At 54.0% G+C, this 12213-nt stretch overlaps 1 protein-coding gene across 3 annotated transcripts in view; it reads right to left on the reverse strand.

Moving 5' to 3' along the window:
* The window catches only part of AGAP3 (ArfGAP with GTPase domain, ankyrin repeat and PH domain 3), a 159313-nt gene that overhangs the window by 67911 nt on the left and 79189 nt on the right, over positions 1-12213 (reverse strand). For 2 of the 3 annotated variants that reach the window (XM_076363547.1, XM_076363546.1), the window contains exon 8: positions 3999-4154. In XM_076363547.1, coding sequence (XP_076219662.1) covers positions 3999-4154 — 156 coding nt within the window. Of the gene's footprint in view, positions 1-328; positions 1382-3998; positions 4155-12213 lie in introns of those variants that run through there. The other variant, XM_076363548.1, reaches the window with a different exon arrangement.

Raw genomic sequence — 12213 nt, forward strand, 5'->3', positions numbered from 1 at the left:
CATGGCCCCACCATCCCCAGCGGGCTGCCAGACCAGACCAGACCACTCTCCCCCAGGCCAGGCCTCCCAGCGCATGGAGCAGCCACCGTCTTGCCCGTCCCCTCTAGGGACACTCCAGACCCAGCCTCCCCACCACCTGTCCCCTGGCAAGCTGTCCTCTCCCCCCAAAACTGCAAGCAAAGCTGTCCTCCTAGCAGAACGGGGCTACCTCTGACCCCCCCTCCCACAGGGGCACACAGGACATGGCGACAGACAGAAATGGCATGGGATGCAGGTGGAGCATGGATGGAAGCAGGAGAGGCTAAGGCAGTGAAGGAACTCACACCTCTACTAATCCAACAGATTTATTCTGTTAACACACTTGCACCATACAAAGTAGCACAGGTCACCGGGCAGAGATACCAGCCCCTTACAAAAGAGCATGGACAATAAATATCTATCACACGTCTAGAGAGTTGAGAGCAAAACCCGCCAGCCCCCAAGGGCAGCTGCGGTGAGAGCAAACTCCAATAAATACAATATGAAATATACAGTCTGTTGAGCAGAACTCATTCAAAGTGCTTAGGACAGAGGAAAATATCAAGTCATACACGGCATGGAGCACAACCAATACATTCAGAATCACAACAATGGCAGAAGGGCAGCGTCAGCGTCTCTCTGGAGCGTCCTACACACCCCCTTAGTCCAGGAGCGCCCCATGTGCTTTGGATCAGAAAGGGACACGAGCCCCACGCGCCTGGGGCACCGATTCACTTGCTTTTGGGCCCAGAACAAAACAAAGAGATTGAAAGAGAAGAAAACTAAAGAGACATAGATGGCTGCTCTGCTGCGAGGAGGAAGAGGAGGAGGAGCAGGAGTCCATGCAGGCTGCAGGAGGTGCAGTAGGGAGGAAGGAGCTGAGTGCTAGCGGCAGGCGCTAACAGCAGCTCCCGCAGGCAGCAGCAAAGCGTCTTTTGGCCCATCCAGCTCCACTCGCTGCTGTCGCCCGGTCCCGGTGGGTCTGCAGGTCTTCCCATCCCATGAGGGTCGTCCGCCTGGTATCCCCAAGCATGGAAAGTGCCTAGACAGCATCCAGCAGGCCCAGAAATGTCCCAGCTTAAAGTGCAGGCGCAGGCCGTCTCAGCGCTTCCTAGACTTTACATTGGGGGGATTTAAAAGGCTCCTGCGTGTCTCCGAGGGGGGGACCCATGCTGGCTGGAGGGCGGGCGAGCCTCTAATCTTAGATCAATCCCAGTGCCCATCCCTTATCCGGCCCTGGAGAGGCAATGAAAAGTGAGAGAATTTGTACAGAGGTGCCGTGTGTAACCACCTGGATCTTCTAATTTGGAAGGAGTTGGAAAGGCCTTTTTGTTGATGAAAAGTTGGAAACAGTGGCACATATCTGCAAATATCGAAAGAATAAAGAGTTTGGCAAGTTATACTCAGAACACGGACACGAGTCTGTCAGCGATGGGCGCCAGCGGACAGGCAGACAGACAGGCCACGGAGCGAGGCGCCGGCGGCAGCAGCAGTTGGGGTTTGGGCTCCAGCTAGCGGGGACAGGGTGGGTGCCTTTCGGACAGAGTCTGTCTCCACCTGGTGGTCTCCGGCACGCAGACCCCCGCCTCTGCGGCGGCAGGGTGCGATCCGGCGTGGGGAGCAGGAGGGGAGCAGGAGGGGAGAGCAGGAGAGGAGGAGGAGGAGAGGAGGAGGAGGAGAGGAGGAGGAGGACTGAACGTGAAGGAGCCAGGCACAGCTTGGGACTGGGGCTGCAACTGCTCCCAGAACTGAGCAGAGCACGGCCCTGCCCAGCGCTGGACCTTGGAGAGGCCTGTGCCCACCTGGGGGACCCCGCAAGGACGGGGGCTGCTGGCTACACCTACGCTGCTTGCCTGGGAAAAGCTAGCGGCAGAAAAACAGCCTTCCTTTCCCTTCCCTGCTCTTCCTGGCCCTGTCCCACTGTGGGAGGAGGTGTCGGGAGCTGCTGCTGCTGCCACGACCAAATGGGGTGAAGACTTCAATGTGAGCCATGTATGTGCACCAGCACAAGAGCAAGCAAGTGAGTGTAAGCCCCAGCACCACGGCGAGTGAGCGCAAGCCCAGATGAGCACAGGTAAGCCCCACAGTGAGAGCGAGCAAGCTTGAGCCCAGAATGAGTGAGCAAGTGAGAGCCCTAGAAGGATGATGACGTCCACAGCAAATAAGCATAAGCCCCACAGCAAGCTGCCCTCCTCCTCCCCCCATGAGTGTGTGCCCACATCAAGTGAGCTGAGCACGGGGCTCCAGGAGAAGTGAGAGAGCGTGAACATGAGCTGACGGCGAGTCCAGAACCCGTCGACGCGTAGGCGAGCAGAAGGATGGGTGGCAGTGCATAAGCGCCCGCGTGCACTGGTGCACAGCAGCAAGCATGAGCAAGAGAAACGGCGGGGAGGGAGAAGCATCCATCAGCACTGAAGTGCAACAGTAAGCATGATCATCAACAACAGGAGACCTACAGGGCATCTTCAGGGAGGCGTGAGCACACAGAGGAGGGGAGGGCTAGTAAGGAAACAACCATGCGTCAGGAGCAGTGGATCCACTGCAAAGGGCGGTGTGTGCTGGGAGGAGGAGGTTGGTGGGGGACAGCCTACCTGCCAGGCGGCACAGGGAGCGGGGGTGAGCACATGTGCTGGGGAGGGGCTGGGAACACGTGCATACAGAGAACTGGGAGGTGTATGAGATGCAAACGGTGGGGAGCGCACGGAGCATTCAGGACATCAGAGCAGATGCTTCCAGGATGTCAGAAGCTGGGGGAGATGGGTACACTCCAGCACGAGGAGTCAGGGGAATCTGGGATGCCAATAGTGCAGTGAGAGGGATGGGGCATGGGGCATTGTGAATTTATGTGGTCTGGGTCCAGAGCAATGGCAGCTGTTCACACAGGGTAACATGGTGCAACACGTACAAGGACTTTGTGGTGGCCAGTTCCACAGACAGCAGACACAGGTGTACTGAGCAATGGTGGCTGGAAAGCACATTTAGATGGGGAGGAGGAGACAGGCCTGAGCCCAGCACATTTACAGGGGCACCAGGGGGAGAGGAGCACATTTACATGGGGAACAGAGGCTATCTATGCTAGACATGGGGACTAGGAGTATGTGTGCGCTAACAGCAAGGGTGAACTCATGGGCTGCACTAACAGCGAGGGTAAGTGTGTGGGCAGGACTGTGTGCGCGCTGCGTGGACGAGTGTGTGCATGGTGTGAAAGCGTGCTGAGAGGCAGGCTGCAATTCAACCAGCAGAGATAATAGCTGCAAACGTACCCTGCACCACCTGGGGCCCACGGCTTTGCTGGCTCCCTAATGCCTCCCCTCCCTCCAGGCCCCACAGCAGTTCTCAGGCGCACTGCTCAAGTCACACAGACGCGGGGTTTGGGTACTGGAGCAAATGGGGCCCAGTGCCATGTGCTGGGCTTTGCACAGCACCACTTGACACAGCACAGCTGGCACCAAACACTAGGCCCAGTCACCAGGGGCTTCGTGCCACGCTCAGGGGATAGGGCCCCAAGGAGAGGAACAGCAGGGGTCACTGGTGCTGTGCACGCACAAAGTGCAGCTCTCCCCAGTAAAGATCAGGGAGCTCTGCTCATGCACACACACACATGCTATACACACACACGCACACAAGCATACCCCATGCACACTCCTATGTGTGCAAGGAATGGCTTGCTCTCAGGTGCCCCACCATGCACACACACACCCCCTCACCAGAAGCAGCTCTCAGCACCACGGTCCCTACACACACAGAAGGCTCCCTCCCTCCCTGCTGCACACGCACACTCCTGCGGGGAGACTTCCCCATGCACCTGCTCTGCGTCCCCTGCCACCCATCCCTCCCTGGCCAGCACAGCAAGGTTCACCTAGAGACTAGTGCACAAAAGCCTGTGGGGCGAGACTGCTGCGGATCTGCTCCCTTCCCCTCTCCTTGCCTGACCCTCAGAAAACTCATCCCAAAGCTCCTCTGATCCCAGTGTCACTTACCGTGAATATGTTGGAGCGCCGCTTCGACTGCTTGCGGATGGGGGTGGGTGTGTTGGAGGCAGCAATGGTCTCAATCCGCAGCTCCCGCTGGCTGATGCTAGGTGTGGAGGGCACAGAAGAGGAGTAGTCACTGAATGCTCCTCCACCATTGGTGGCCTAGGGCAGAACAAGACGGGACAGTCAGACAGAGACAGGCAGCTGCCTGGGGGCACGACTGCGGAAACACCTTCCACCTATGCAGCCTTGTGCACCGGCAGCAAAGAAGTGCAGCACAGGACTGGGACAGGGGAGACATCCTATGCCATGCACTGCTCCTGCCCATCGGGGGATCCTGGGAAAGCTGTTTCCCTTCATTCTGCTTTAGTTTTTCCACTGGTAAAATGTTAAAATTCTGAAATCAACAGTGAAGAGCAGCAAATGGACAGAGACACCTGACTGCTGGCTGTTGGCCCAGGGAAGCCCTTCCAGACAAAAGTCTGGAGCAAAGGCACAGAGGCAGCAATGAACCACGCAGCCCTGAATAGCAGCAGCTGGCTCTTTTCTCAGAGGGGCATGGCTGGGGACACTTCAGCGTGCTCCCTCTCCAAAACACAGGACCAGCGCAGCTATCCCTCGGACAGTCTGCTGGCGAGAACCCTCCTCTCCGCAGAGACTGTCGGACACGAAGCTGCAAGACAACCCAGAGCCTGCCTGGCACCAAGTCCCACTTGGTCCCTTCCCTGTCTCATGACAACAGCTACGATACCAACGGGAATGTGTGTCCCTATGACTCAAGCCCTCGCCTTTCCAGTGTCCTGAAGCATGAGGTGCCACAAGCCAAGCTCACGCCCTATGTAAAACCCATCTCTGCCATTGGTTTGAGGTTTACCCAAGCAGACCCCAAGGGTGGCACACACCTCTTGTGCCTGTGGACCACCGTGGCCTTGGCTGCAGTGGCCCATGTCCAGGAACATGCGGGACAATGCGCTGCATCTTCACTAACAACTCGCTTGACTTCAGGGAGAGGGGAAGATCTAACTGCAGTTTGTGCAACCATCTCAGTGATGCTTTTCTTTCAGACAAGTAGCTGCTCACTCCCATTCTGCTCACGCAAGCTCTGCGGGCAACGACCTGGAAATGAGCTTACAAGAGGTCCCAAGGAGCAACACCTGCACCAAAAGCATTTCAGATCTGCAGCCCAGTATGTCTTACTACAAGGCATGTGGCAGCCTGAGCTCTCTTTGGCAGTTCTGCTGATCTTTGAACAGTACTTCAAAAACACATTGAAGAAGCTGCCCCTAGAAGGCTAGGAGAGCTCTGGCACACCTTGCAGGGAGCAGTCCGCCTCCTCCCAGTTCACACGCTCACAGAGCAGTGGCATCCGACGGCCCCAGGACTTCCTCCACTCCCACCTACTGCTTAAAGCAGAAAGTGCAAGCACGTGCGGGATGAGGATCTGCCAGAGGTGCTCAGTGACAAAACACCCGTGTGCACACGCCGTGCCTGACGGGATCTGAGCCTTACTCTGAGACTAGCAGTTAAGAAACGTTAGAAGCGTGAAAAGAGGCTGTGCAGGCAGAGCAGCAACTGCAACCCACACCCCGGTCTAGAAAGGGTGCAACTTTCACTCAAGCTATGGACCGTCTCATCTCTGATGAAAGGGGAGAAGACACATGAAAAAGAACTTCTTTTAAGAGAGGAAAGAGCTGTCCAAGAATCAGCCCAACTTCTTCCTCTCTGAGGCAGAGCAAGGGACTTCTGACTGAGGGCAGCTAAGTGTGCTGCAGGGAAATCCTGCTCTGGAAGGACTCTGAGATGGACCTCCTTTACAGCCACATTTGGGGAGCTGGCAGCTGCTTCTAGGAAGTTACAGTGCCCCTGCTTGCCAGGGCTACCCCAGGCTCCAGAGCAGCTCCACAACAGCCTGCTTGCAGCACGCTATCTGCTGCCCAAAGTCAGAGCAAAACACCCTTCCACAGCAAGGAGGTGAAGCCTGTGGGGAGGCACATTGCCCTGACAAAATGTCCTTGAAGGCCACCGCCTCCAGGTGGGTCTGGAAGACCCTAACCCCATGCTGGAGACAGGGCAGCACCATGCGACAGATCTTCTGCAGCCTGCCCAGCTCTCTGACGGCTCAGCGGAGAAAGGGAGCCTAGTACCGAAAGGGACTCATGGGGTTGAGCTCCTACCTGCCACCAGCCTGGCAGCACGCGTGGCTCAAACTGAGGAACTGGAGGCCACGCAGCTGCTCTGTGGCTTTCAGGAAAGCCTTGCTGTGAGCAGGTGGCCTCCCTGCAAGTACGGGACTCAGACTGTCCCAAGCCTGTCCGGAGACAGGAAAGCTGCCGGCACCCTGAAACGCAGAATGAGTGGGAACCTGGCCTGCTTGTACTTCTCTGCGTGTAAAAGAGGCCAGGCACTCCGTCCGGAGACGTGAACGTTGCCAGGGAGCTTTTCCGGAGGCTGTCCAGCTGATGAACCCTGGGCTGAATGAGGGAGTTCTGCTGTCATGTCCCAGGGGAGGTGGGACCACCAGGGACACAGAGAAGCAAAGCAACGTGCCACCCTGCCAGTGACTTCTGAACCATTAACAGAGACAGCTCCTGCAAACCATGGATTCAACACTGTATGAAGAAGTGTTCTGCAAATGCTTGCGATGAAGGCACAGATTAACAAGTCGAAGAGAATTTGCTGAGACAGCTCAACTTTAGGATCAGGCATAACAATGCCTGTACAGTCAGTATTTAACTGATGCATAATGTGTGAACCATGTCAAAAAACCAAAAAGATTCAAAGTGTGAGGGAAGAGATGGCCGATGCTGCAACACAGAGAACCTGCTACCCAGGAGGGTGAGCCAGACAAGGCTACCAGGAGTCCAGAAACCACTCTGAGGTACTCTCCTGGCTAAGCTCTGGATATTTCAGCAACCTTATCAGCACATTTATGAAGCTATGACTGAGGGAAGGATTCAGTTCAGAAGAGGCTGTAGAGTTTGAGTTCCTGCCATAGCAGCTGGGACAAACCCTACGGATGTTAGGTGATGGACACTAAAGCTCCTAGGAAGAAATCTTGCTAAATTGTGTTTTATATCTTACATACTCCCTGTAACCTCGTTTGTAATTTTTGCCTGGCCAGAATAATTTTCTTTAGCCCATAAGTTTGCCTAGTGTTGGAGACAAGTCGAGGTTACTGTCTTTCTTGAGCGACAAAAGACACAAGCATTTGAGCCTGCTGGTGTCCCACAGACACCCAAACATCAGGAAAGGTACTGGGGCTGAAGGATGTCTCACACCAAGCTACAAAGGCAAGTGTGAGGGCTGGTACCATCCCACCAGTTTGGGGGCAGAGGAGAAATTCCCCCAAAGGCAGACAGCAGTGCAGCCTCCAGCTACACAGGCAATCCTGAGTCACTGCACCACTCAACTGAAGCAGACTGCTCCAAGACTTCAGTAGGGATCCAGGGACCAAGAACAAATCGCAGGAATATGGGAGAACCCTGACAAGATGACAGCTCTGGGCAAATACCTCATTTTTGCTCCTGGCAGCTATTTTGCTGATCCACCTGAACAACCACCTGTGGTCGCTATCGAAATCTAAGAACACAGTGGAAGCTGAAAACTTAGTAAAACAGATGCGGGACAAATCCTTCCCGTTAGCATGTAATGGGTGGATATCGTGAACTTCAAAGAACATCAATAGTACCATAGGGTGCCTGAGCAGGGAAGAACTCAGCTGAAGTTAAGATGTAGTAACTCTTGGCATAAAAAGACATGAGGCAGAACAAGGAGTGAAATTTGGGAAGGGGTCTGAATGGAAGAGTGCAAATGAACAGCAGCCACCGACTCAGTGTCTGCACAGGAACAGGGAAGAAGCCAGAGGAGAGTACAGACCGTGAAATGGAAGGCATTGCAAGCTGAGTGGGCTACGGGACACGGGCTTCCACAAGGAAACCCATTGATTCAGCTGCTGAGACACACACGCTGACTGTACTCTGCTGAAACGCGCTGCGACAGGCAGGGAAGCGCTCATTACCGAGCACAGATGAGCTGCGGTTTGTGTTTCATTTCACTTGCAAACGTTTAAGTTTCCAGTCCTTTCATCTGTTCTCTTACTAAAGTCTCGGTAAATGCACTTCCTGGTGTCAACAAAGAGCCCGTGCAGGACCGCAGACCAAGGCCATCAGAGTGAAGCCGTGACACTGGGCGGCCCCACACCAGGAGGGCAGCTGAACAGGGCCGCGCATGGCCAGGCACCCAGGCAGCGCAGCGGGGCCTGGCAGTGGCCCCCAAGGCCCGGGAGGCTATGCAGTTCACTCCACCAGCCTGCAAAGCTCAGCATGGGGCGCCTGTGTTACCTCCTGCCAGCTGCTGGGAATGAGTTCCCTGGCAGAAAGACAAACTTCCATCCCACAGCAAACAGGCAACGGTGACTCATCCCACAGCCTGGGGTACTCCTAAAGGCATCTCTGAGTCCCTGAAGAAAGATGGAGAAAAGGGTAGCAACAGTAAGGAAATCAGGTGGAATAACTCTGTGAGTACTGCAAGCATCCACTGGCCCGAGAAACTCCCACCCACACCCTGCAGGCAAGGGACAGGCAGCTGCCAGAAGGGAGCAGGGTGGAAGTCAAGGCCAAGCTGAGGAACAGGGCTCCCAAACACATCTAACCTGCTTGCCCAGTGACGGGTGTGGGCAGGACACAGGAGACACAGGAGAGGAGAGCCTGAACCAGCAGGCAAGCAAGAGCTTTCCTTGGGGGCAGTAGGGCCCTAGGGGATCCAAAGTGTCTGTTCAAACGAGTGCAGATCCACATCCCACAAGCCGCTGGGAATGCCCAAGGGACAGACCTGGCATCCCCAAAGGGAGCGTGCAGGACTCCTGGGGTTGGCCCTGGCTCCTGCCACACCAGAGGAACAGGGAGATGCTGAAGACGAGCATGTCTGGCACACTCGTGAGTGCTGGTGGAAAACCCTGACCACAGCTGACCTGTTACTACAGCTGCCTTCCTCTCTGCCTTGATGGGAGCAGTGTCCTCTGAGGCACCAGGCACTGCTGTGGAATAAAAGCAAAAAATCCAAAATTCCCAAAGACAGAAATGAAACCAGGTTTTGGTTTGGCTGGTTCAAGAACTGTTTCATAAAGGGGATCATCCACTGTGCAAGGACACCAAAACACCTCACACAGCACCGCTGTCGCAGAGCCCTGCCAGTGTGGGAACCTGGCACGGTCACGAAGGTTTGGAAACTAGCCACCACCTCACACCAGGATAAGAAAGTCCTCCAGACAGATGGGTGACAAAATCACCAGGGTCCACTGGGGTCTCTCCTCTACCAGTAATTGCAATAGACTGGCCAGATTGTCAGGAGACCAGACAAGCAATGGCCATTTCCAAATAAGTTAGTTTGGCTCAACTAGTAGCATCAAACTACTTCCAGAAAAGATGTCCCCAGATGTAGGATGAGAGACAGGGCTGGATTCCAGCTCCTGCCTGCTGTAAGCAACCCTTTGCGGGGACCACTTGTTCCCTTTTCCAGAAGACAAGTGCCTTCTTCACTGACAGCTCCAGAAGACAGAGCTGTCCCTGCCCGCACAGGCCAGGAGACCAGGCACCGAGCAGAACATCCTTCTCATCTCAGATGGCACCACCATCTCTCTGGGCACAAAGCTATGAAGGGAAGCAGACCTCAACCATAGCTACTGGCAGAAGGGAAGAGGGACTATCCAGGGGGAAGGGAATGCTGTTGCTAACAGCCCTCAGAAAGGCAGCCGGCTAAGGGTAATGAAATGCTGCCTGAGATGCTGTAACTGCCTGGAAGGGACAGAGCAATGCTGCGACCACACGCAGCCAGCAGTTGCAGGCAACACCTCAACACCCAAAACCAGGCCCTGCAAGGACAGAGCAGTGTACAGCCTCCCAGGGGCTCCTGCTGGCCAAGCACTCAAGATGCAAATGCCAGTCCTGCTGTTCCCACAAGCAGTACTGAGAAGAAAAAAAGAGATCCTTCTGTCCCAGTGTGTGTCTTGCCTGTGTACACCAATATCTAGCTGCAGTACAAGGCAAACAAAAGCTCCTAACTGTATTTTTTCTCTGGCCTCTTTCCATCTCATCTCCATGTTAAATCCTGTGTTCCCAAAGCCTTCCTTGAGATCCTTTTCCCTGTGCCAGTTTCTGCTCTCTTACAAGGCAAGTAAGAAACCTTGGCGAGAGCCCCATACCCTCAGGTAGGAAAAGACACAACACGGCACTACTCTGCAAAGACCTTGTCACTCTCGTTTGTCCTTTCTGACAGCGTACAGTCTGTCCACCTCCTCCCAGAGCTGCCCCACAGGGTATCTCAGTGCCAGGAACAGAGGGCACCTCCCAGGAGCGAGGCCACCATCACTGAGCCCCACGAGAGGCTTTGGCATTTCTGCAGCCCAGACCTGGAGAACAGCACCCAGCAGAACTCTGGAGCTGTCTGCACACAGCTCTCTCCTGTGTTAGGGACAGCTGCTCCAGCTCATGCTAGAGACCATGCCCTTTGGTGTGTCACTACCATCACAGTGCACTCCTGAGCAGCGATTCTGGGCTCTTTTGCATCCCTGTTGCAATAACTGCCTGGTCACTGTGCTCACTATTGGATGCGTGTCCTCCTGCATGGGCAGCAAGCCCATATGCACCGGAGCGCGTGGCTGCTCTGCTCAGGTCCATGTTAGAAACATCAGGAATCAGTGAACCCGTGTTTCTCAAAGCCAGTAGGATTTTCTCTGAGGACAGCGGGAAGCAGCTCCAGAACCTCATTCCTGAGCCCGAGCAAGAACAGGGAAATACTTCACAGCATTTTACAATCACTCATCAGTTCCATTACTTCATACTCTATTTTTAGGAGAAGTGCTTTCTGTAATGGAAGAGAGATGTGTAAACACCACAGCAAAGATTACTGCAGCAGGTCACCGGGAACCAAAAGGGTTTGTGGTTGAGCCACAGAAGACCCAGGAAACAGAAATTAACTTTGATGCTCACTGTGGCGTCCAGGTTTGCTGAGCGCAGGAGGGACACAGCGTTAGACAGGCACAGGGCATGTACAGGGGAGGGAAGACAGGAAGGAAGCTCCAGAATGACATGGCCTATCATTATTGCTGACACTGCTACAACCCAGGCAATCAATAAATATTTCTTGCTTAGAAAGGCCTCACAGTTAGCTGCAATTTCCTGTTAGCTGCATGCTGCGTTACTTCCCTTTAACAGCTCTGGCTTCCCACCAGAACTACCTAGGTCCCTCCGGCAAAGCCCCAGAAGCACAGCAAGGTACTGAGAGTAAAGGTCCTGTCTCAGAGCCAAGGAGCCAGCATTCACCTCTACATAGATGTTGTCTGCAAACCAGGCTGAAAGGTAGTCTGCAGGAAGGAAAGGGAAGTAGGGAGGTTTCTGAGCAAAAACCTCTCACAAAGCTCATGACACAGTTAGAAACCTCTTCTGAAGCCCAAACCTTGCTTCCCCATGGCCAGTCTTAAATCCACCCCTTTTGTTCTAGCACTTTCTTTTCTTAAAAAGTTCTTTCCTTTCACATCTGTGTATTTTAGAGGTCAGGGTTGGTCCATTTCAGACTTCACCTTCCTAAGCTAAACAAGCCAAGTGCTTAACTTCTTGCGTCAGGGTCTCTTTTCCCTCCCACTCGCTTTTTGCTGTTCCTACACCAGTTTCAATGCATACTTACATGAGCGACTGGAATCAGACTGAGGAGTCTGGTATCCCCACACCCCTCACACAGGGAACACGTTTTTATCTTCACTACAAACACATTGCCCAGCACAGCAAGTGCCATTAGTACATATTTGTTAGGACCCTTTTCTCATACTTTGGACATTGAAGAAAATATTAAACAAATGTTCAGCTCCTCCCTGAGGAATGCTGCCCTTGGCCATCTTCCACCCCGCTCCCCCTTTCAGTACAGATTGCCTCTCCTTCCCAATCAGTCTTTGACTGTTTACAATTTGTCTGCTAATAAAATCTTCAAATTACCAGATACAGTCAAATCTGCATTTTCCCTGGACTTTGCTCTCCACCTTGGATGCCTCCTATTAAACTTCTCAAAAAGCACCCATATCCAGACATACTGCAGGGCACGGTATGGATTTGTATGTTTTGCAAGCAGCTGTGCTCATTCTGCTTGCATCCCAAGCTCGCTGGACACAAACAAGCTCTGATCAGAAAGCTATGTAGCTTCATCAGGGAGCTCTAGCTGTCAGCAGGGCTTA

The sequence above is a fragment of the Aptenodytes patagonicus genome, unplaced genomic scaffold (genome assembly GCF_965638725.1).
Source record: "Aptenodytes patagonicus unplaced genomic scaffold, bAptPat1.pri.cur scaffold_69, whole genome shotgun sequence".
In the NCBI taxonomy this organism is placed as follows: domain Eukaryota; kingdom Metazoa; phylum Chordata; class Aves; order Sphenisciformes; family Spheniscidae; genus Aptenodytes; species Aptenodytes patagonicus.